The sequence below is a fragment of the Actinia tenebrosa genome, unplaced genomic scaffold (assembly GCF_029948245.1).
Source record: "Actinia tenebrosa isolate PJP-AT-01 unplaced genomic scaffold, QUT_ActTen_1.0 PGA_scaffold11__36_contigs__length_13525064, whole genome shotgun sequence".
In the NCBI taxonomy this organism is placed as follows: Eukaryota; Metazoa; Cnidaria; class Anthozoa; order Actiniaria; family Actiniidae; genus Actinia; species Actinia tenebrosa.
Window position 1 is genome coordinate 283,549 of NW_028292571.1, and position 26,862 is coordinate 310,410.

Sequence of the window (26,862 nt, forward strand, 5' to 3'; positions counted from 1 at the left end):
TTAAGAAAATCCTGCTAAAAACCACACCTTCTAGGAAACGTCTTTCTGGTCAACTTGGTTTCCCACTAACTCGTAGATAAACCTCTCGTATTTTGTCAAATTCACTAGTGTCTTAAAGGACAGCGATTCCGGAGCTATTTCAGCCTCTTTCCAATCCTTGCAGCTTTGTCATGAAGGAACTATCCTTGTTATTTTACTTTACTTTTATATGATGAAAGTATTAAGCATAAACTATGCTCAGCGGTCTTCCGCCACACGAGTATATGAACAGTGAGAAACCACGTTCTATACCCCGTTGCGACATATGTTCCTCTTTGGTAGCTTGATTTTAACATGGCTAAGCACAATCCAGAAGTACAAGTTTCCCGTACTCCCCGATGTTCCAGTAAATATAATTGTTGGTCAGCAAAACCGGGAAAACGCAAACCAAGACCCCCACCACCAGTACAAGGTGAACTTGTGGTAATATTCCTGTTTTACTTAATTTGTCGGGTTTTTTTTCGATACTTGCCTGGTTTCGCTAATGTTCGTGACAGGATTACCTGTTTTATCAAGTTTTAGCTCAACTGTCCTAACGGTGGCAGTAAATTTCCCTTGGTTTGTACGTTTTGTAGTCCTAATAGTAATGTTTGCTAGTCAGTTGTTTTTGTTGTGTTGTGCACTCCGTGGTTTTACTTTGTTCATACTTTTTTCTCACGCCCTCTTTCGGTTCCTTGGCCATCTCTCTGCTGTTCTGGCTTCGTTAAAATCTTTTCTGGGTCAGGTTTTGATTGTCATGATATATTTGGGTGGGCTTAGCTTTATTCATGACTTTTGATTTTTTATTTTACACATGCAGTTTTTTGCTATGCGTTGATTGTGATTTCACGTGCACTTTTTTATGCTGGTTTCGTTAAAAAATCTATTCAGAGCCAGTTATTGTTTGTCATGAGATGTTTGGCTTAGCTTTATTCATGACGTTTTTGTTTCACACATACAGTTTTTGCTATGCGTTTGTTGTTCTTTCACGTGCAATTTTTTATGCTGGCTTCGTTAAAAATCTTTTCATGGCAAGTTGTAGTTTGTCATGATATGTTGGGTTTTTCGCTATTCGTGGCTTTTGTGTTTTACGCCTGCAGTTTTGCTATGCGTTTGTTTTTTCACGTGCACGTTTTTATGATGGCTTCCTAAGCTCTTTTCAGGGTCAGTTTTTGTTTGTCGTGACATACTTGGTTTTCTTTATTTATGCCTCTCGTTGTACGCATGCAGTTGTGCTGTGCGTTCTGTTGTTACTTTATGTGCCTGTGTTATGCTGAGCACAGCTTCATCCATGGCTTTAGTCTTTGGGCATGAAATCTTTGTTGTCCGGTTGTGGAATGCGTATTATGCTGTTTGGCGGCATTAAAATTCTTTTGTTTTGATAATTTTTTTTTTTTTTTTTTTGAGTTTCGGTTTTCGGTTCATAAGAAATATTGGGATTAGTCGGTAACGTAGGTTGCACACTCGGGACCCACCCGATATAATTGATCTTATTCCAGATAGATACCAACTACATTCAAGCAATAGCTTCAAGCTTAATTATACCACAATTAACTCACACTCGACTGGGTTATGGTAATGCACCATTACAAAATCCTTTTGTTGAATTGCCCGTACCCCATGGCTCCGGGGTTTGACAGTCTTATAATGGGAGCCTTGTTCCATGTCGGTCCTCGTACGGGCGCATAAGTCTGTCAACCCTTGGGCCTCTCCCTCATTGCGTTTCCCTTAAAGTACCGCTCGTTTTGTTTCATTTTTAGCATCCTCCCGCTAATCGTGCAAGGCTTTCATCTCCCCGGCGAGAATCCGATGGGTTATCCCCTGTGTGCAGTCGAACGGGAAACCATTTCGGGCTCAAGGGTTGGCAGAAAACAATGATCACAATTCTGATGTTTTCGTGGAATCGGTCAGTTTAAGGGATGGAGTTTGAGGTTATGGATTTTAAGTTTTGGGGTTTTGTCTATGGGTGTAGTATCCTTTCCTCAAGCGCAGAGGCGTAATGCCCATACCTTAGCTCATACGAGTGGAAGGAAGACCACTGGATATAGATTACTATGCATGGCTTTTAGTTTTGAAAACGCAGGCATTTTTAAATTAATTTTTATTGGTTTTTGGACGTGCTTACTTTCAATATTACCACTGTTTTTTTTAATGTGTTCTTTTTTTCTTTTTTTTTTCTGCAGAACTTGAGATATCAAATCTAACCAAAAGCTCATCGTAAGTACGCAGCCAGTTAGCTTTTCTATGTTATGTTTGAGTAATAACATATTCTTAAAAGTGCACATTAAAAATTCGACAAAAATACTTTCAGTGCTGATTCTACATCAAGTAAATAGTTGAATGGTAAAATATTTATTGGCTTGAGTGATGCGTCCTTAAGCTATGAAGGTTTATACCGCTTCCAATATGTAATGACTGTGACGTCAGGTAAGGTGTTGTACCTAGCAATACAGGCTTTGCACCATCATGTGATGGCAGCCATTACAGGAGGCAGGAACAATGGCATCTGGTCTCATCTGATTTACATGAGAAAGAATTCAGTTTCTCAGGGGGAAAAGACTATTTTTGTGCCTCCTGTCATGGCTGTCATTGACTGGGACCAAAGGAAACCGTGTCTTTTGTGGTCCCAAGATGGTGATGTTTTCCGAGGCGAAGCCAAGTAAGGCTACGGCCGCTTCGCCGGGAATGGGAACGCGTGTCTTGTGTAAAGCAAAGTTTTCGCTGCGGTCAGTTTTCGGCTGCATTAAAAACTTTTTTTTTACTTGCAAATTGCGAGAAATAGAAAAGAGCGTGACCACATAATGATAATTGTCTCATAGTAATATTAAAATTGCATGCAGAAATGCTGAAACATGTGATCACGAAAACAAGAACAGTGCCGAGAATCTTGAGCGCGAAGTTACTGAACTTCGGAATTTTTTTAGGGTGCCTTCAATCGAACTTCAATCGAATCGGCGCTCGCACAATGTTTTGCAAACACTGAATTTGCTTACGGAAGTTAAAAAAAAAATCATTGAAAAATTTTGAAACCGGAGAGACAGACGTTCAAGTTCAGTTAAGCAATGTTGACGAATTTTACAAATTTTGATGTTTCCGTTAATCTACGCCGACGGAGTTCCAAGGCATTTTATGACGTGAATTTTGCAGAACAGTAGCCTGATATCCCTAAAAGATTTAGACGGTCGGGGATTTTTCCAGGTTATTTATCTTTAGATGTATTGTAACAGAACAAACTTGTAAAAACCTCCGCCTCCAATTCATCTCAAAATCTGCCTTTACGATTTTCTCCCAACTTCGTATAAGTCTAGGCAAATGCCTCAAGATTACCATTCAGTGCACAGGAGGATCCACTAGTATCCCATGTGCCTTTGCACGCTTTGCGCGCATGGTTTTCTTAAACCAGTTGTTTTTATCCGACTATTACACTCTATTTAGTAACTTTGTTTTAGGCGTTTATAATAACCACTATAAAGTCATGAATGAAAACGGAGTTGATACTGACACGTAGTAGCTTTTTACTTTGTGACTAATAGCTGCTATCACGTAATCAGAACATTCATTACACCAAAGAGATCATTTGTGTCTTTGTGTAATGATTGTTCCGGTTTGATAGCAACTATTAGTCATTAACATAGTTAATAACTATGTCACTAAATAGCTATTTTTCAGTAACAACTTTTTTTATTTTATGGTCTTACTGCTTGTGCTCTGTTCTTATTGTTTTATTTTATTTGTTATGTTCAAGACTTCCTCGCAAGAAAACAGCGAGATACGCGAGTTTCTCGTAAGTCAGTGTTTGTTATTAAAAAAAACTGTTCGAGCAAAAGTCTAACCACACTTTTCTCTTCTCGAGAGAAAACTGCTCGTACTTCCCGTCCCCTTCCTCGCTCTTCGAAGGTTATATCTATTGAAAACACTAACACCCAACGCTATTATATGGTCGTTGGTTTAAAATTACGTTAATGTTAATTTTATTTATTTTCATTTAATTTTATCATTAAGCAAAAGAAATTCCCACTTAATATAGTTTCTTTGTTAAAAACGCACGTTTAAATTGCCGATATACTCTAAGTTTCAGTATAATCCATGATAATACAATAAATAATTGTTAAAGTAGTTAATAATTAATTACCTATTTGATTTCTCCCTGATCAGAAGCGTAAAATCTAAAGACAGAGAGTTGGCCCAGACCTTTAAAGTCAAGAGAAATAAAAGTTTCTCGTTAGTTGTCGATCTAACAGCTAATTTGAGCCATAACATCACCATATTCCACATCAAAATAAGCATTTTACCGTGTTACCATTGTACGTCTGCAGGTTTGCTGGCAGAAAACTCTGTCGCCAGCATCCTACCCACGTTACACCCAACAGCTCAGCAGTGCCTATCTAAATTTTAGAGCTCCTTAGGGACTGAAACGTTCATTAATAACTTGGAGGAAGGCTGCTGTGTTTCTCTAAAAGAAAGCCTATTAAAAAATTCCCTTTCAAGAACAAAATATTAAAATGTTTGATTCTACCCCTTCAATTATAATGCTATATATAAAATATTGTAACAGCACAAGCATAAGGATCAAAACGTTCCTTTCTTATGCTCATGCTCAAGCTCATGCTTATTATTATGCTTATGCACATCAAGTGCACTAGGAAACCGAATGTGGTTGAATTTCTATAGGTTTTTTTTCCTTTCGATTATTTGAATTAAATTAACAGTATACTTGTTTACTTATCTTGTGTCCGTGTTCCTTCGTTCGCTGTTATAATGCAGACGTTTTCATTCCAAAGGTCAAACGGAATAGCCTAGGAGCGTTACTTCTTTAACGGCCGTTCCGTACTTGACTCTGACCAACAACAACGCGACCGCGCGATGCCCCTTACGTCAATAATATTCAACCGTCCAGAGTTAATATGGTTAATCAAATCCACCTTAAGCACAGGGAGCCCGGCTTTGGAATCTGTACATGAATAAATAAATCAATAAAGTGCTTTGGGTTTCCTGTGTTGAGATTTGAAACAAGACGCCAATGATAAATAAGTCAATAAAGTACTTTGGGTTTCCTGTATTGAGATTTGGTAACTTGATAGCAGATTAATGTAAGTAATTCGAGAGCAGCTTATAATTCAAATTTAACGTATTAGCGTTACACTGATACGTTACGTTAATCTGCTATCAAGTTACTGGTAATACGATTACCGGAAATTCAACGTATCAGCGTCTTGTTTCAAATCTCAACAAAGGAAACCCAAAGCACTTTATTTATTCATTTATTCATGTACAAATCCCAAAGCCGGGCTCCCTGTGACACAACTAGATATATTCTTATAAAATGTCTTGACCCACGCTATGAATGATGGTCCAAAATTGAATTCCGTTGAGACTTTAAATAAGAAATTCCAATTTCAAGGGTCGAAAGCTTTTTCAAAATCAACTGCAACTAACAGTGCCCCGATATTTTTCCTTTTAGTGAAATCCAAAATATGATCAATGTGCGAATGACATCAAATAGGGCTCTACCTTTTACAAAAGCGTGTTGATTGTGGTGTATAATATGAGGCAATATCTTTTCTAATCTTTATAATAATAATAATAATAATAATAATAATAATAATAATGATAATAATAATTTATTGAGTATTTAACAAGTTTCAATACTTTAAAATAGAAGAAAGAAATTACACTAAAAACAACAAGTTAAGAACTATACATAATATTACAGTTACTTTAAAAAGATAATATAATACATGAAATAGAATGATTGCTAATTACGAAATATTTACGAAATAGATAAGTTTTAAATTTAAATTTAAACAAACCAGGTGAGCTCAAGGCTCTTATCTCTTGAGGAATTTTGTTCCAGAGAGCGGGGGCGGCAGATAAGGACGCTCTGTCACCGTAAGTTTTACTGGCAATTTTGGGAGTGATTAATTGATTTTGATTAGCAGAACGTAGTTTGCGCGGTGGATTGTATTCAAAAAATATTTGCTGCTTTTTTCTACATTTTCGTACCTATTCACTCTAGATCTAATAATCGAACCTCTAGTTATATAGTCATATTCAAATTCATATCCATCTTTTAGTGATCATTTGTAATTCTTCTATACTTTCTTTACTCTGAGTTTCCTCACATTTTCTTTCTGCAACTTTTATCTTGGTTTCAAGAGTAGCTAGTTTTGGTCTTCTCTCTTTTGCCTTTTGCTTGCTATAAGTTATTGTTTCTTGTCTGATTTTGTACTTAAGCCATTCCCATACAATTCTAATATCATTTTCATAACTAACTTTCTTGGAGCCAAACAGAAAAATTATCGTTAATCATATCTATGTAGACTTTATCTTGGAGTAGACTTGTTATTCATTTTTCAAAAAGAAGGACCGTGTTTTTGTCAGTGATACTATTTATATTCAAAATTATAGCGGAATGATCGGACTTGATAGAGCACACGATATCTACTTTATCAACATCTTCTTGCAATGAATCGCTTAAAAACCAGTAGTCCAACCTCCTTTGTATAAACAGTTTTTCGTGTGTGTGTCTCCATGTGAAGCGTTTTGCTATCGGATTTCGAGTTCGCCATATATCTATAAGGTCTTGTTTTAAAAAAATATTTTGCAGTTCATTAACTGAATCTTTAACAGAAGGGGTTCCTCCTGAACCATCAAGTTTTGGATCAAATACGACATTGGAATATCCACCCAGAATGACATGGTGCTCGATATGGACCATAGATTCTAGAACTTCAAGTAGATTTTGAAAAAGCTGGCTTTGCTCCTTTGCTTTTGTTGGAGCATAAACATTAGCAATAAGAAACGGAGTATTTTGTATGGAGAGGTCCAGTATGACAAATCTTCCTTCAGAGTCTATAGATATATTTTTGCAGTCAAAATTCGAAGTGTACCTCGAATAAGAATAAGAGTTGTGAAAAATAAAGTTCCCCTTTCCATTCCTTCCTCCACAGATTTACAATTTCTTCTGTACTATACGTTTCTTGAAGACAGTAAATGTCTGCCTTTTGCTCATTTAACCAATTAAACAAACATTTTCGTTTTTCATAGTTACGTATTCCTCGTACGTTTGCAATCTTAAGCAACCTTATTGTAAACTAATTGAGATTCGAGTTCAAGCTAGCATAATTAAATTTTAAGAGAAAAAAACTCGCCTCAGAGTCTGAATTAGTTATAGAGAAAATAATAATAATAATACTATACTTATCTAGTTTGTCAGTTCACCATCAATAAAGGGAATAACTATAGAATACCGCAGCTAGGTACTCGATTGTTCATACCTACAAAGCCTTCCCCAATCCTAACCCTAAACCTAACCTCAAGTACTGGATTGTTTATTTCTACAACAAACGCGTAGGCGTGTAGGCAGCCCACTATAATACTTTTCCTTGCGGGGTATTCTATAGTTGTACCTAAGCGGTGATCGACTTTCGAAAACTCGCTCTCGATCTTGATAGCGAAGGAAGCGCGCTATAATTGGTCTTGGTTGTCCATATTTACGGCGCCCGGTCCTGTGAATCCTTTGAAATTCTATATCATCTGAGTGAGTAACTTTGAATTGGCTTTCCATAAATTCATATAAAGTATTCTCGACATTCTCGTCATTGCTCTCGGGTATACCATAGAAGCGGAGGTTTTCACGGCGTGTGTATGTTTCGTGTGTGAGATGTTGTAGGTAAAGCTTAGATATTTCTTCTATTATTTGTTTATTTGTTTATTTCTTCTACTTTCTGCTTTTCTTCGTCTATTGTCTTACTCTTCTCCAGATCATTGGTTTTGTTCGCTGTCTTTATTGTTTCAAGTTTAAGCGTACTGATTTCTTGCTGCATCTTCTGCACGGTTACGTTAGTCTGGTTAACTGAATCTTGAAGTGAACTGAGCTGGGTTTCTATATTATTCCTAGTTTCTCCACGGTGAAATCAATTTTCGAAGCAAATTTTTGAGCGAAGTCTAATGCAAAGAGAACTTCGTAGGTTGTCTTTATGGCAGTGGTGGCATTCTCAGTTGGCGTTTGCTCTTTCTGTTTCTTCATTTCTGGAGACATTGACTCGGAGTCACATGAATTCGTAGAGTCTGAACTTCATCTAGCCTTTCTTTTCGGAAAGTTTGCCGATAACATTCTTGGTGGAGGGAAAAACTAGCTAAATTCAATTAATTTATCGGGAGCTCTTCGACTTCGTGGTTACTCCATCATCGCCAGACCCAGTCCCCTTGATGATACGGTTGCAGAATCTTTATCATTCGGTTGTATATCTTCACAATTACTTAAGATATCTCTTTCAAATTTTCTGTTGTTAGTAAATAGGTTATTCTGGGTTAGTAAATGTTATATATTGCGGGAGTCGGGATGGCGTGGTGTTCGAAACGCTCGCCTCTCATGTCGCCCCATGTGAGCTGAGTTGGCCGGTTTTCTTTCTGACTCCAAGGCATAATCCATTTCTTGAGACCAGGATTTCTTGGACTTGCGGTATAAGACTGCATTTTTGTATAATGAATTAGTCTTGAATTTACGTCATCTCATTTGCATATTGATATTTCAAATGTTTATATATCAGAAAAGAGCAGACCACATACAAAAATATTGCAACCATACTTTTTTCCTTGATATTGCTGGCTTCAGCTGATAAATGTTTTTGAATCTCATTGTCTGCTCCAGATGGTGGTCAAACACTGACCACCATGTGCTGTCAGCCAGAAATAATTATGTTGAAAACTTGCGATGCAGCTGATGAACATTCTGCACGAGACGAACACTAGTGCAACCCACCAATACACTTTACCTTACCTCGCTGGTGCAAGAATCACACTTAAAAACGCATACCCTCCCATGAAGTCTATAGTGAACCAATAGCAGCAGCGCAGTCGTGACGTCATAAAAACGAAGACAAAGGCGAAATTCGGACAAACAAACTTACAAGTTTACTTTCAGCAGATAATTTTCACAGCCGATCGCAGTTGATCTTAGTTTACAAGGGTTATTATTGTAACTTTAAGTAAAAATAATAAAATCGGTTCGTATAATCATCGTAGCGGTTAAACAGAATGCAATGTTTGTCCGAATCTTTAAGTCATTTTTAGAATCAGTGCGCTGCGCTATTGATATTAAATACTGCAGGCTAAAATTGCCCTATTTCATTATGACGTCACTGCTTGTTTATGTGGGGGATAGAATCGCCAAATCCAATAGAAAATTCAACACAATTTGCTCCTAGCGAAACAGTTTAATCTAAAATGGCCTGGTTTTCAAGATATAATATGTGTTAATATGTACTAAAAAATATTACAGAGCGTTTTCTGGCTGTTCTACTTCTCTTCGTGGATTGATACGGGTTTTAGATTTTTTTTTTCAATTTTCGGTGAATTTGCGTTGATTTGAGCCCCTCCGACGACCATGATCCTTTGCGTTTAAACGATAAATTGTTGATGTGACGTCATAGTGAAATAGGGTAATTGTAACAATTCTTGATCATCTTTCTAGAAATGAAGCGGAAAAACTGCGAAGGGGCACAACCAGGAAAAGCTGCGAGGAATATTTGGGAACAATGTCTGAAAAATTGAAGAAAAATATTGACAAATTTAAAGTCGAAGTAGAACCATCATCGTCTAGTTGTCCTTCTAGTCCATCTAAGGTATAACATTGTTTTGCTTTTGTTATTGTTATTGTATCACAATGTCAATTAATGGTTCTAAGTGCAGGATATTAGTTTTACTTTCATACGTATATTTATTTTGTGATTTGCTAAACTATTCTTTTTGTTAAAAATTATTTACTCAATTGTTTCATAGGGTCGCTTTCAGTCACCTGAGGAAGATGGTTAGTAGTCACCCTTAATTCCTTTAGTGTACTGCACACCCTTTCATAATTTGCTTATTACTGGGTTGCCTGTGGCAAACCACTCTTAAAATACGTCTGGTTTTTTTCCCTCCTCGACAAAATGGAAAAATTGCGCAATATTACCCATATATGGATTGGATGACGTATCGATAACTTCATGTGCAAGAGTACAGTAACATGCAGGCGACATGCAGGCCATTGTGGAATCGAATCGTGCATGTTGTTTGAGGATATATGTGGCCAAAAAAAATTATTTCTTTAGCTTTTTATCGGGACATGAGAAAAGTCCATCATTGAATAAAGTTAGCGACCTTCAATTTCACGCGGTAGAAGTTCATCACGGAGCTTTACTAGTAAGTCATTTATTCTCATTCGTGTTCACTGATTCAGTGAGATTAAATGCTATAAACGAACACATAAAGCATAAAAAGGTTTGTTCGAGTTTTTCGATTCGAACGAAGACGGCTTACATTAAACCACGAAACGAAACGACACAATAAAATGCGAAACCGTCATTTCGCATTTTACAGATGTCGTAAAATGCGAAACGACAGAATGTAACCTGAGGCTTTGTAAACTTACTCACGAAGTTGGATGAAAACTGTGTAGCTCCATGTTTTAGAAAATTAGAGATTACTTTGAATCTCAGTGAGAAGAACAGTGTAAACTTGCCATGTACCAAAAGCCACAAATTTATAAACTATATTACTTTACAAGTTCAAGACTCAGTTACTCGTGTTGTTGTGGCGCCATTTTGAATGCACAGGGACCCCAATCGAATCATAATATATGACAGCAGAGGAAATAATTTAGCGCCAAACTTTTTGCTTCTGAACTTCTTTCAATGAGGTCAGCCTTTTGGAAGTGTGGCGTTTAAAATTCTTTGAAGCATTTTCCTTAATGTTTTGCCGTCGAGTTAGAACGGTCTGGTGCTGAAACAGCTGTAAAAAAAGTCATTATTAGCATGAATATCACTTTAAGTATCAATTTTGATTTAACCACATGTTTATGTTAGTTATGCATAGTTTTTGCTGCATGCTTTTCTTAGAAAAAAAAACCAAAAACTATAAATAGATTCAATCCACTTTTCTCACTTTTCTCTTTGTGGTCTTCCTTTGTGCTGTCATATATTATGATTTGATTGGGGTCCCTGTGTATTCAAAATGGCACCACAACAACAAGAGTAACTGAGTCTTGACCTTGTAAAGTAATATAGTTTATAAATTTGTGGCTTTTGGTACATGGCAAGTTTACACTGTTCTTCTCACTGAGATTCAAAGTAATCTTTAATTTTCTAAAACATGGAGCTACACAGTTTTCATCCAACTTCGTGAGTAAGCTCACAAAGCCTCAGGTTACATTCTGTCGTTTCGCATTTTACGACATCTGTATTCGCATTTTGTGTCGTTTCGTTTCGTTTCGTGGTTTAATGTAAGCCAAGGAAGACTAAAATAATTTTGTAAGGGCAATCAACAAGATTAAATGCCACGGCACACACTTTTAATAACAGTCAGCTTTACGCAATGATATCTTCAATAAAATGATAAACGATAAAAGAAAAAATTGAAAAAATACTAAAGAACAAAAAGAATACCAACTCCGATGGAATCTTGAGGAAAAATCAGCCTAACTTACCATATAAATCAAGTGTTTCTCAATGCATTCTTTTAATTAGGCTTTAAACGATATCAGACCATAAACGCCGTCTCGGTCAACAACTCGAAGATTTGCTCTAAAAAACAACCAGTGATATACAAACCCGAATAAAGACAAGCTGATTGATATTTCTAAGGGAATTCGTAGAAAAAGCTGGCTTAACTGAGTGAGCAAAATAATATTTTATGAGTGAAATACTGACATAACTTCTTTCATCGGGTTTATTTACCGTGGGCAAGTTTGGGCAATTTCATATTGTCGGGTCGTGGCAAGCTAGGTTGATAAATAGTGTGACATACATAACGCAGCACTGTTTATTTTTCCACGGCTTAATTGATATCAATCTCGGTCAAGCCAGAAGCTAAACTCGAAGCTTTGACGTGCAGAATAATATAAGTAAAGCAATTTGTAGAAAAGCTCGTCTTATATCGGCGAGTAAACAAAAACTTTCTGAGTGAAATAAACTCACTAAGTTCTGAGCCAATTTAGGTCTTGTTTCGATTTCATCCCATAGTCAGATTCAGTTTTGATTTTTCCTCTAAAGTTAGGTATTACAAAGTATTTTCAAAAAATTAAATGACTCCATTTTAGAGCTATAAGAGATTACAGACGTTAATTTTTATGAGATTTTGCTTATCAAAACATTGGAATGACGTCATAACAAGGCAACCCAGTATACGCTCTAAGAGCGTCTTGTTTTTTTATTGTCTATGTCAGTCTCATTTATTTCTAAACTATATAAATTCTAATACGTAGACTGCACATTCACAGTTTTTTAGCAATAAGTAAGTAATATGAATTGTAAATTTTATTCGCCTATTTCGCATCTGATTGGTCAAGAACATTCTGCCAATCTCGATGATAGCGTATGAAATGCATTATCTGCATTATCATGTCAATCTCATTCAAGGTCACAGTGGAGAAAACAGTTGCTTACTCATAATAAAACTATTAATTGAATCGTAAAATATCAAGAGCTCGACTGTTTTTCCGCCCTGGCCTCAGGTTTTACAGATAACACAGGCTTGGTCTTTATAATAAGACAATAACATGACTTTTAGAGGACATATTGTTTATTTGTGGCTCGAGTAGTATCATTTGCACAACAGCGCAGCGAGACCAAATAAATCACTAATTACTCACTTGGATCTGCCTTTCCATATTTTGAACATGAATTAAATGGTCTTTTAACTTCCTTAGTTTTTTTCGATTAAATCAATCTAACCGCCATCTTTGTCTTTCTAATGAGCCCGCTATATCTTATTATGAAAAACCGCAAATACGTCATTAAAAGAGGGAACTCAGTTTCTGCTGTATTCTCTTTTCACTAAAAACTGAGAGGGTAGGTCCAAAGTGGGCGTTGCCCTCTTTTAACCAATGAGATGTATGGACTATGTACCACATGTCCACTTTGAATTGCTTTGAACTCGATGCCAGTTGTTTCGTCATCTTACGGCCTCGTTTCAGTTTACGGTTCCAAAATTCGTTTTGCGAACTCCTTAGAAAACAACACCTCGTTATTGTCGTTGTCGTCAAATAAAACGTTATCGATCCCAATACTAGTATTGCATTTTACCTTATATCATTACTTGAATCGTAGTCAATAAAACTTTCTTCTTAGAAAGAATTAAACATGTTTACTGCTGAACACTTTCAAATAATGTTTAAGTGCATGATTTATGATATGGCGAGCCAACATCATTAGTTTACCTGTTTAGATTTGGAGCGCAGCTCTAAGTAAATCGGAAATCCAAATACTGCTATGCATTTTACTGAGTAGTTTTGTTTTGGCCACTATTCGTCTTAATTCTTTCGCTTGCTTTGAAAAAAAAGATCTTTCCGTTAAGTTTCTAAAATAAGGAAATATCTTCAGTTAGGGCTTCCTGAACGAATACTCGGCACATTCGAGCATTATCAACGGGCAATCCTTTTGCAGTTGGCAAGTAAAACATTGGACCCTAATGAACACTTCATGTCTGTAAGAAGTATGCAAAATAAGAGTTTTCATAGTAATTCTCACCATTTCAAATCAAAATATTTTTAAAACGGCGATAACGTGTTACTTAAACCTAAAATAACACTCAAATGCGCAAGTTTATTCAATAAAATGGCTCATGCCTGGGGATTTAATTCGTCCTTGTCTTCAGATAGTGAGATCAGCTACATTTACGATTTATTTATAAGAAAAATTCCTCGAAAATAATCCGTAGAACAAGCGAACAAGGCTTCAAATTCGATTCAGTATGTTCAGGAAAACCCTCGAATAATTTTGAAAACAAACGAACAATGCTTTCCTTATTTAGATGAAGGGACAGGGTTATTTCCTTATATAGATGAGGGGAACAATCGCGTCATCATCTGGCATCAAGGACAGCAAGATGAAATTGTATTTTGGGCCTACCCTTTCAATATTTAGTAAAGGGGAATACAACAGAAAATGGGCTGTTAATGACGCATCTGCGGTCTTTCCTAATAAGATATTGCAGACTCATCAATAACCAAAATGTAAGTTACACTTAGAAACGCTTTATTGTTCATTATATATATTTTTTACAGCTCCTTTAAGATTCATCGAACCACTTCAAAACTGTAGTATCATTAGCACAGTGCCCGCTCACCTCACCTGTATATTAATGCCTTCCGAACTGCCTTACAAGATTTCATGGAAAAGAAATACAAGCCCTATCACTAATGGCGAAAAATATAAAATATCTAGAAATGGCGATGTACAAACACTAGAAATCACGTCTTTGAACGTTGCTGATAGTGGAGAGTACACTTGTGTTGCTACTTGTATATTAGGAGCAATTAGTTGTTCATCAACAGTTACTGTATTAGGTAAGTGGTTAGTTATTTGGGATGGAAGGTAGGGAAAAAGTATTATCTAGTCATGTGACTAGACGCAATGCTCCTGATAAAATATTAAGAGCGTCTGTCTCAAAAATCGAACATACGGCGGCAAGGCTAAATTTTTTGGAATTCACTCTACTTTTGGATTTATGTAATGTATGATGAAGAATGTAAGGCAGTTGTTTTTGGTTTTTAAAAATGCTTTTTTGTTTTCAATTAAAAAAAACAAAAACAAAACACGGTTTGAGCTACAGGGACGATTTTTGCTATAGTCAAAATATGACTAAGAATTGCTTGCGTTCACTTGGTTCGCGCAGCAAAACTCTTAATCCAAATAGCCTTATAATGCTTCTGATCAAAGTACAGCTCTTCTTAATTTGCTCATTTAGAGTAGTTAAAAAATCGGACAATTCAAAACATGAACAATGAAAAGTGAAGGCCTCAGAGTTACGATGCTCGTCAGTACATCTCAAAAACTGCGAGTTTCATCATGTGCCATCTTTTCAAATCTTATGAAATTACGGTCAATAGCTATTAGGAAACTGCTCTTTTGAAAAATTTATATTTTTTAAGGGAATAATTGTAATTGTCAATATCGTGTAAAGGTCACAAATGATCTCTTGTGTATTTGTCTTTGTGTAATGAACAGTTCTGATTGAGTGATAGCGACTATTAGTCACTAAATAGTACTATTAGTCAATATCAACTTTGTTCTTCCGTCTTTCATCGTTTTACTCGGCATGCGCTCTGGTATGGGAAGAGGAATTCTTGTTCTTGACTTAGGTTTTCTTTACTTTGAGCACTGAAATGGTTGATTCTCTCAAGAAAAGCATTTCCCCCTCCTGTTTGCGTTGATTAAATAAATCTCTAGTTAAAGCCGAATGAAGTGCTACATTTTTGTGTTTTAAGACAAAGTATATTACATTTCCACCTGAAAAGAATTATCAACTTTTGTTAAGGGTCGCGGTGTATTCAAACAACCAAAATTGATGATCAAAAAAAATGTTCAATTTCCCTACTTGATCAACATACATACATACATACATACATAAACTTTATTTAACCTCGAATTTCTCGAACATAAACCTCGACACCTAACCCGGGATATGTGTTACCTTTTTAGCAGCTTTTTGGCTCCCGACTGTGGAGATTTACACATTTTGTCATCCCTGCCGAAGGAATATGGGGCCTTAGTATGGGGATTCGTTTTGTAAATTTCAAGATAGCGGCCATTGTTCCCGCAGAGAATAGACCAAATTTCGAATTCCAAATTACCGTTGTGTTCCTTGATTACAGACTCATTTGCACAGGCTTAGCCAACGGTAAAGTAAAGAATGCACAACTTCATCAATACAAACACTTTGAAACTCGACGGACCTTGACTGGAACACGTGAATATTCTGCACACACTCGAGGCTAACCCTGTGCAAATGAGTCTGTAATCAAGAAACACAGCGGTAATTTGGAACTAGAAAAGGGTCTATTTTGGGATCGCAACATTTTACTTATAGAAACCACAGGCAGCCCAATGTTTTGTCGTGGATATTAGGGGGCTTACTTTGACTGGCGCATTATTTTTTGTAAAACCTCTATTTATAATTAAATGAACTGGGTTTTGACTTCGATTTTAACTTGTGAATGAACGAATTTACCGAAGCGTGTATCCACGAGTTTGTCTCATTCGCATGTAATTAAGCCTACATTGACCCACCGATCATTCAAATTGGTGATGATGTGATTGATGTTTCCTCAACTGCCACAAACCTTGGTTTTAAACTTGTTAAGTTCCTGTGTAGCCATGAACAAATCAAGCAAGTCTGTAAGTCCTCATTCTATTTCATCCGGAACATTGCTAGAATTAGAAAGTTTCTTACTGATTCTTCTACAGAGAGTGTGATTCATGCATTTATTACCTCCAAGTTGGACTATTGTAACTCACTCTACTATAGTCTCCCGAAATATCTTTTGAAAAGGCTTCAGTATATTCAGAACTGTGCAGCTAGATTAGTAGTTCAAGCGAGTAAATTTGATCATGTCACTCCAGTTTTGATAAAATTGCACTGGCTTCCTGTCCGTTTCCGAGTTATATTCAAGATATTGCTCATTGTGTACAAGTGCTTGCATGATATGACTCCCCCATACCTGGCTGATGCTATAAAATCGAGGAAAAATTTGCGCACTCTCAGATCTACAACCATGGAGTATCTAGAAGAACAAAAATCTCGTCTGGTGACCTATGGTGACAGATCTTTTTACGTTGCTGGCCCTAAACTGTGGAATGACCTCCCACTTCAAATTAGGAAAAGTTCTTCAATCCAAATATTTAAAAATGAACTGAAAACTCATTTGTTCAAGAACTTTGTCTCCTCTGGTTCAAAGTGAACATCAATGAACTATGACATTTCATTAATATTGTAACATACGTCTGTTATTTATTTTATTTCTTATTGTGAAGCGCCATGAATTTTGATATGTGCGCTATATAAGTTCCATTATTATTATTATTATTATTATTAATGATTCAATTTTCAAGCTCATTTGCATGTAAAACGTCGGTTATGTGAATTCGTTCTATTATGAGGGGTCTGAATACGCATATGCTCATAGCTCATCGCTGCTCCTAGGCTCTGGAACGCTTTGCCTTGAGTCACGCAATCGTGAAACATAGATTTTTGCAAGTATTATGAGCCAAAATAAAATCTACCACAAAAAGCGCACAATTATTTTCCCAAAATAAAAAATACATTGATAAAGAATAATTTCATTAATTTCATAAGATTTTGAAAGATGGCACACGATGAAACTTGCAGTTTTTTAGATGTACTGACGAGCATCGTAACTCTGAGGCCTTCACTTTTCATTGTGCTAAAATGTTTTGAATTCTCCGATTTTATAAAACTACTCTAAATGAGCGAAGAACAGCTGTACTTTGAGCAGAAAGTATTTAAGGCTGACCAAGCGAACGCAAGCAATGTTTTGCAATATTTTGATAGCAAAAATTGTCCCAGCAGCTCAAACCGTCTTTTCCCTTTTTCTTGAAAGCAAAAAACGTATTTTTAAAAACGAACCACAAAGCATTACATTCTTCGTCATATACATGTGATTATGCAGTTCGGGCAATCCATCCCAAAAATCCAGGCTTACAGGAATAAAATTTTAATTAAAAAACTTCATCATCATCAAATTGTAATTCTAAACAAACACAGCACTTTGAGCGATGTGAATTCAATAAGTTAAAAGTTGCATTAAAATGTGGCCGGGAATTTTCCCAAACTGCAATGACTCTCTTCTCTCTTCGTTGTTGACATTATTTACATATGAATATAAGACATTTCAAGCTTGATAAACAACATGCAGCATGCGACATGCTAAAAAATATTCACCAATCTTCTTTGAAATAGCTACTATATTGTTCGCTTTGATTATAAGGTGTTCCAGAGGCACCCTCAAAACCTCGGGTAATAGAAAAGATGACAACATCCCTTCTACTAGCATGGGACCCAAATCCTCTCAATGGTGGAAAGGAAGTGACCGCATACACAGTCGAATACAAAGAGACGGGTGTCAGTGTCTGGCAAGCTGCTGTGCCGTTTGTAGCAGGCGTATCAACCCTCATAGATGATTTAACTCCAGGAGCAACTTACCAATTTCGTGTCAGCGCTAATAACTCGATAGGAATTAGTCGACCAAGTGAACATTCTGACATTGTTTTACTTGAACAGGACAACGGTACGTAGACGTGTGTGGGGTTGCGTGTTCCTATATTTTTGCTACGTTGTATCTTTCTGTGCTCTATGTCGTAATGTAATAGTGAAATCGTTATTGCAAATGATGTACCTGCACAACAGTAACCAAACCTTGGTTTGGTTTAAGAAAGAAATGGCTTTAACATAATACTTGGTTATTAACTCCTAAAATAAAGAATAACGATGAATTTGGTAAAACGTAATAAATATTCTAATAATATTTAGTTTAGTTAACCCCCTAGTAAGCTGATAAAACATTTCTTTCGTTTAAATATTTGTTAAATTTACGTTAACTAAGATCGAAGTGACTTATTTTGTTTTCTTTAAATGCATGTGTAAACGTTGCTCTTATGAAAATAACTATTATTTTTTCAGAAGGTTATGTTTAACCACTCCCACCGGTTGTACCGTACTGACACGTTCTCAACTCATCGTCCAGGTTAATCTTCTACGTTAGCGTATTTAATTCATTGTCATATCGTCTCTTTGATCAAAATAATTCAACACACATGATGAAAACATGTGTGGTAGTATTCTTATGAAAAAAGAACATTGTCTAAAGCTTGTTTAATTCCCCTGATCATGCTTAATTACATATTAACTTAATGTATAACAAATTTTACATTAATGATAATTTTGCTGAACATTTAAAAAAAAAGTGTAAACAAGGCAGTTGGGAAGTCAAAAGTGGCTGTGCCGAAAAGACAAGAGAACGTCAGCCAAATACTGCAAATGGTTTTTTCACTCGAGGTGCGTATAGAGGTTTTGCACCATCAGGTGCCCATCCCATAATACTGTTTGGCTTCCAATGGTTAGATGACAGAACATAATAATCCCTTTGCTTTTGGGAATTTAATTATTTCTCATGTAAAACGACTGTATTGTTCCTGCCATTTAACATGGCTGCCATCACGTGGTGGTGCAAAACCTTTATTGCGTACTCCTAATGCAATACCCTCACCGTTGTGGCCATGGTCTATAATTCTAATTCAGTCTTAAAACGAAGAACACTGCAGGTCTACAGAAAAAAGAAAAAATGAGGGAAAATTCTTCGCTCCCCACTCAAAATCACTTGATATTAAACCATTAAACCCATTACTGACATAAATGTTGAGTGTTCATTGATGTAATTACGCAGTTAGAATAAGCTAATTACATCCCAAACAATTCTGAAATGTTTTGGTATCGTTCACTTGTCTCGTCAGTGGTTGCTTTTACATAAAAGAGAACAATGACAACGTGCAGGTTAAAACTAGGTAGTTATTCTCGAAGGTGAAAATTGATTGCAAATAATAATAATTCATTTGGCAAATATGGCTAAAAGGAGATGGGGAATATTGGGCTGTGCAGGACAGAAGTCACGTGTAATATTACGTGATAACCACAGCACAGTATTTTATCTCTAACGTGACATGCTGGCATAAACACTTAAGAGCCCCAAGATTTCCTCGTCAAAAACAAATTGAAATTTGTGAATCATTTAAAGAATATGTAGATATGGTCATAATGTGAAAAAGTCTTTTTATAGTTGAAGTGAATGAACGTATTTTACCGGTAACCAAATTATCAGATTTTCAATATCTTTTTCAATTGTTTCTTAGATGGTCATTTACTTTGTTTACAATGTTTCAAATTGTTGGTTATATATAAGTTTTATTCCAATTGATATTTAAAGAAAATTGTAATTATAGAAAATGGAATCAACAGCAAAAATCTGTTAAACGTAATTTCCTCATAAATACGATATCTTGTTCATGATCAGTTACTTTGTGCGGTTGTTTTGTTGAGTATTGAATTTGTGATTAACAAATCCTCACGCTAGTACTGGTTTCTCGCTCGTTATAAGTATTTTTGTTGAAAATATAGCATACGTCCTATCGTATGACTGCGAAGAGCTCACGGCACGAAGACGAAGACGGCAAGGGATACGCCAGACTAATCTGATTGCACGAGAATTTACTCTCCATCCAATCAAATACCCGGAACAAGGTATTAACACGGCGCGGACACGGTCACACCAAGGTCATGGCAATGTTAGACCAATCACATTGCGCGAGAAAAGAATTCAGCCAATTAAAATTCATGAAAACATCACGGTCACGGCACGCTTACGGCACTGAGCTTTTCACAGTCATACGAAAACTGCTCTAGTCTTTGATGTGTGACTACCAACACATTTGTATACAGGCCAAAACAGAATGATGAAAGCATTTCACTATTTAGAATTTAGCAAAGTGTTGTTTATTGAAAATGTTATTTCAAAAGTAATTAAGTCCTTGAGATCGTTAAATGTTATTAGATTTGGTTGTTTGTTTGTTTTGTTTTTTCTTTTCATTTATTTTGTCGTTGCCCAAGTGGCTCCAGTTTTAGAAGTCACACAAGAAACATGAGTTTCATGATAAATACCGGTAGGCGGATATGTGATGTTAGCATTGTTGTTGTTATACTTGTGAAGCCGTCCAAGGCCCAGAAGGAAACAAGTACCCTGCTAACTGACCGATAATAGCGCGAGGAACAACTGTTATGTGTAATCAAAGAATTCACCGTTAAATCTTGTTTTTTTTTAAAAAAATTCAAATAAAGGTTACAAATTAGGTTTGCGGGGAGGCGCATCGGATTGAATATTAATCCATAGTATTATATATCATTTTAAAGCTAAATAACCAGAGAATTCTTTTTAAATCATAAATTATGATGTGTAATGAATGCAATAGCTCCAAACTCAAAATAGGGTTTCAACGTCTTGTCAACATTTCTCCATAGAAAAAGTGTGCACCTTTAATATGTAATTTGAGATTTGGCACCATAAATATGAAATCACGTTTCAATATGGTAAACGCTCGCACACTTCGTATTTTGAGTTGAGTAAGCTATATGCCTACTTTCAAGAGACCCACAACACTTTGAGTTCGCGTTTATTACATACGAGACTTTTCGTTAAAAGACAGGCGTTTTCTCTCTAGTTATCTCGTTTTAACGTGATATATAACACAATGGAATAATATTCAACTCGTCCCGCGAGAGGCCCCAATAGCCCTATACTGTCTAATGGCTAATAGTAAGTTCTGCTTTAAATTCAGTAGCCAAATAAAATTTCTCTATTAACAGCATTTCTAAAGAATAAAACATATGATTATAATTCAATAAAGCTTTGCGCTCGTGAAAAAATAAAGTTGTGCTCTCTCTCTTTTGAGTAGCTGATTACAATCCGATATAACACGTCTAATCAACCCATTCAGTCATACCCCAGATAATTAAACGGCTGCTCGGCTGTACCGCTCCATAATAGCTGTCACTTAAAAGCATAAATGAATATTAACATGATCGAGGATATTCTCAAATTTCTTTCGTGAATGATGCGGCTTACAGAAGAAAGAAATCAAGTCTGGAAAGGGAATGTGAGTTATTTCTTCCAGTATTTGTATGAGTTGACTACAGGTTGTTAAGCGTGGTTCACGTCAGAGCAACGCCATTCAGTGTACGTTTACTCGGTACCGGATGAATTTTTTTACCGTTCAAAAATTTGGTCAGTACATAATTACACGGAATCGTCTCTTCAATAGCGCAGCGCGATGATTCTAAAAATAGCTAAAGATTCGGACAAACATTGCATTCTGTTTAGCCGTTACTAGGATTATACGAACCGATTTTATTATTTTTACTTAAAGTTACAATAATAACCCATGTAAACTAAGATAAACTGCGATCGGCTGTGAAAATTATCTGCTGAAAGTAAACTTGTAAGTTTGTTTGTCCGAATTTCGTCTTTGTCTTCGTTTTTATGACGTCACGGCTGCGCTGCGCTATTGTATAAAAAGTATGTTTTATGTTACGGAACCGGATAAGTAAGAGTTAATTACCGAGAACGGAGGGAATAAGCCGTATACATCCCGAGGGCCGCAGGCCGCAATTTAGGGTCTTAAGATAACGTTTTGGGTCTTTGCGCATGTACCGCAAACCTACTGTTTTCTTTGTTAGCTTGGTTTATTGTATAACTTGGAGTATTTTGTTGTTTCTATGACATAAACTGTATTCGGTACCCGAAAAAGTAGACTTTTGCCCTTTCTACGCTCGACAAATTCTCGCTTCGCTCGAATAAAAACTCCTCGGGAGACTAGAGAGGTCGACTTGGCGCAAATCTACTGAAGAAAGGACCAATTTTTTGAACGCTTCAAAATTCGTCCGGTACCGTGTAAACGTAGCCTCACAGTTACCTGGTACACTACATGATCAAGATGGTTTCCCTAAAATTCCTATTATAAATCATTAAATGAAATAAAAGACAAAATGATTTTGTCGTGAGTATAATAAACCAATTCTAATCCAAATTACTCGCTGCAGGAAATTTTACGATTTAGAATCTAGGTGTTTACAGAAGGGAACTTGTTTTTAGATTTCATTACAGATCTGGCCAAAACCACAGTTCGCCAACCCAAAGCATGTGATATTACATGGAAAAATGATATCGACACACACTATAATATATATGCCGAGCTTGGCAGGTAAGTTGCGCTATAAATTGTGTCAACGATCACCAGTCGCAAAGATATAGGTTTTTTTTTTGGCAGGGGGGTTGGACACGGTGCGCGAAGTATGAAAAGACAAAACGTAAAATTCTCTTCATTGACGTCTGGACGTCGAGAAGAGAAGAGCTCTCGAGGTTGAAATTTGATGGCGCCGATAATGTAACGAATGAATCAGAACGACTATAAAATGACACCCAATATCTTGTTATGCGGGAATTTAGTCAGGATATAGGTTCTGTTATTATAGGAATCTTCCTATAATACCAGAATCATATACACTGACTAAATTCCCGCATAACAAGATACCTGTCCGAAGGCAGACTTATCGTTTCTGGTGATAATGGCCCTATAGAGCGAATATCTTACTTTGAAGACGCACTCGGCCACATGGAGCCCGGCTTGGTGATGCTAAATCAGTAAAACGATCACGTTTCATGTGTTGATGACATTACATAATACTCGTAACTCAATACACCCCTATTACAAACGGTCACTACGTAATAGAACTTGTAATGCAATTCTTGGTTTTCACCTACGTCATCATGAATTTCAAAAGCGTAAATTCGCGTTATAATGAGAGATCTCCTTTCTCTCTTCTTAACGCGTGCGTTACGTATTTGAATTTGAATTTATCACGCTATTAAGTTACGCGTTACAAACACTGGTGTTCTATTACGTAGTGACCGTTTGTAATAGGGGTGTATTCAGTTACGATTATTACCGTCCAGTGTTAATATGATTAATCAAATTCACCTTAGGGCTCTATATGGAACTTAAGGTGAATTTGATTAACCATATTAACTCTGGACGGTTGAATATTACTGACGTAAGGAGCATCGCGCGGTCACGTTGTTGTTGGTATAGTACAAACAAAGTCAAGTACGGAACGGCCGTTAAAGAAGTAACGCTCATAGGCTATTCAAACCGTTTGACCTTTGGAATGAAAACGTCTGCATTACAACAGCGAACGAAGGAACACGGACACAAGATAAGTAAACAAGTATAACGTTAATTTAATTCCAATAATCGAAAGGAAAAAAATATATATAGAAATCCAACCACATTCGGTGTCCTAGTGCCCTTGGTTTTACCGATTTAGCATTACCAAGCCGGGCTCCCTGTGACTCGGCTCAAAGTGTTGGCATCTCCTTTCAGATAATTAAAAATCAACCACACCCTAAATCCATTGTTTGATGTAGGTTCCTAAATTCTTTGGAAAACCCAGATTCTTAAAGCCGGGGACGGAATGATATCAACAGGGGAGAACGGGCCTGAATTATAAACCCGGGATAGGTTTTTAATTACATGGATATATTGTAAGCACTCTATTTCCAAAAGAACAAAGCAACAGTAATCTACCTCTCTGAATTGAATATAATTAAGTATTTCGTGTTTTGCATGGTAACAATGGAATTTAGAGCTTAGTTGCTATTTTAAACCAGTTCAAACGCACGGGCTCGGTCTTCAATTCTAATGCAAAACCTCGCCCTAGCGTTTGATCCTTTATTTAAAATCCGTCACGGATCTCAGACCAATCTTGGCTACAATGTCATAGTATAGAAAAGGAAAAACCACTCGATGCTATAAACCAACCCTACGCTGTTGTAGTGGCACGATAGTTGGTCTTTTGATCGAATACTCTTTACATAGACACTTTGTACGCGGTCAATCCTTTATCCTTGGATGCACCTCGCAGTATAATGATAACTTTTCACCGAAAAGTGTAGTTTGTGTGGCATCGATAATAAAAACAACAATAATAATAATTAAAATAATACAAACAAACACGGGATGCGGCAATGTCAGGGTTTAGAATGTTAGTTATCTATTTTATATTCTCATCAAAATATTTTGGAATAAATTAGATAGAATTCAAAAGGAAACAAAGCAAATTATGTGTACCCAAGTTTTAAAAACTACTACACCTTTTGCTGTTCATTAACCGCAAAGGAATATTCATTCAAGCGAAAAAGCATTATCATTAGCGCGAAGAGGCACACAATAACGCGAACGGAGTTTCAAGAGCGCGATGGAACATTCATTAAGGAATTTAGCATAACATTGGACAATCATGAATATGTTTGTGCAGGTTCATTAGCGTTTTCGAAGTTTCATTAGCGCCTTTGTGCAATCAATAGACAAAACCACACATTCAATAACGGTTTTTGGACATTCATTAGCGCAATACATTATTACTTTACTTTTTACACGGGAATTGTAGGATTTTAGCTTTCTTTACATTTTTTACAACCCATGAATATAACCGTTCTTTACAAAGAAAACATGGCGTTAGGTATTGAAGAAAGAAGTGTATTTATCCTTGAATTGCTTCTCTATTCATACATCTGGGAAGATAGGTTTGCATGTGGTTGTACCACTGCATGCATTTTTGTTGCGTGATAACATTTATGTTTCTTGTAGTCGCTCTAAGAAGCAATCTTTTTCTTAGCTCTCCGAGTGGAATGCCTTGCCTTCTAGCTAAAATCCTACAATTCCCGTGTAAAAAGTAAAGTAATAATGTATTGCGCTAATGAATGTCCAAAAACCGTTATTGAATGTGTGGTTTTGTCTATTGATTGCACAAAGGCGCTAATGAAACTTCGAAAACGCTAATGAACCTGCACAAACATATTCATGATTGTCCAATGTTATGCTAAATTCCTTAATGAATGTTCCATCGCGCTCTTGAAACTCCGTTCGCGTTATTGTGTGCCTCTTCGCGCTAATGATAATGCTTTTTCGCTTGAATGAATATTCCTTTGCGGTTAATGAACAGCAAAAGGTGTAATGTTTTCCGGCACACGAAAATGTTTCAGGTCAAAGGATGCTATGAAGATAAGAGATAACTTAGCTATACAAGGAAGTAACTGATACTGTTTTCAAGCAAGCGCAAATTACTAGAAGTCAAGAAACTAAAACTTGTTTATCCAAGGGCGCCAGGATAGACGGATTGGGTTTTAGATGTATGTGTGATTGTTTCAGTTATTCTAATTGAATTGATATATGTTTGTTTCTAATTGGATACTAGATAGTGTTCACTTATATTTAAAAATAAACGTCCTTTCCAACCAACGGTCAATCAGAAAGACCGTTGGTTGGAAAGGACGTTTATTTTCAAAGATAAGTGAACAGTATTTAGTATCCATTTAGAAACAAACATATATCAATTCAATCCGAATATATGAAAAAACCAAATCCGTCTGTCCTGGCGCCCTTGGTTTATCGAAGTATTATGATCATCCGGGTGGATGTAACCCTGGGAAGGACTGTTTGATGGGACTGACGTTTCGACAACCTGAGCGGAAGTCATCTTCAGAGTCAAGTGAAGAATAAGTCAGATTGGTCATATTTATACTGCCACGATAACAATAGCCTAATTACCTGGATTTGCATAATTGGCGGCGTCGGCCTAATGAGTGTGCGTCGCTGTTGTGGTTTTCGGTGTTGTGGGCGGAGTTATCGTTTTTGATAAGCCTACTAAGTTAATTTAGCGGTTTAGTGGATGTTGCTAAAACTTGGTAAACCAACTCTCCAGTACAAGTCGTCGCTGCCTATTGTTGCAAAAAGAAAAGCATTCACTGGATTCCCAGTTTATCGTATGACCAGTCATGGTATGATGCGTGGCAATGTTATTATGATCATCCTGTTTTTCAACAGCACTTTGATGTTCTTTACGTCTGATATTAAACGATCTAGCTGTCTCACCAATATATGTTGCTTCACATTTATTACATGAATTTTTTATAAATACTAAAACGTATATGACACAAAGATTTAGATTAAGTAAAATTTCAGTAACAAAAATCATCTAATCGACTGCGCAATTAGTCTGCGTGCAGACCGAATTGAACTCCCGTTAAGACGTAGACCTCTGGTAAGCAGTTTGCTAAATTTTTCTAATCATATTATCAGTAAATTCTTTTACAAACCTACATTCATCCAGCATTCTCTTTTCACGATCTAAGAGGCAGGATCAGTTACTTCCTCGTTAATAGCTAAATTATTTCTTATCTTCGCCTATACACGAGTTAAAAAGGCTTCAAATTGGGTCCATACGTATCCGGAAATTTTGCATCCGCAAATTTTTTTTCGGATACGGGTTGCGTCCACGCGTGTCCGGAAATGTTAGTATCCGTATCCGGAAATTTTCAAATACGGTCTCCAGAGTGGAAATTTTCGAATACGCTCCGCTCCGGTGTGGACGGTCGTATGCGCAAATTTTGGAATACGCTGA

At 36.5% G+C, this 26,862-nt stretch overlaps 1 protein-coding gene across 13 annotated transcripts in view; it reads left to right on the plus strand.

Moving 5' to 3' along the window:
* LOC116292224 (kalirin) overlaps nt 1-26,862 on the plus strand; it is a 207,233-nt gene that overhangs the window by 141,024 nt on the left and 39,347 nt on the right. For 11 of the 13 annotated variants that reach the window (XM_031699495.2, XM_031699492.2, XM_031699491.2 and 8 more), the window contains 7 exons: nt 2,202-2,235; nt 3,764-3,802; nt 9,494-9,644; nt 9,802-9,829; nt 14,063-14,344; nt 17,786-18,085; nt 22,496-22,604. In XM_031699495.2, the coding sequence (XP_031555355.2) occupies nt 2,202-2,235; nt 3,764-3,802; nt 9,494-9,644; nt 9,802-9,829; nt 14,063-14,344; nt 17,786-18,085; nt 22,496-22,604 (943 nt within the window). Of the gene's footprint in view, nt 1-2,201; nt 2,236-3,763; nt 3,803-9,493; nt 9,645-9,801; nt 9,830-14,062; nt 14,345-17,785; nt 18,086-18,477; nt 20,664-22,495; nt 22,605-26,862 lie in introns of those variants that run through there. The other 2 variants (XM_031699496.2, XM_031699493.2) reach the window with 2 other exon arrangements.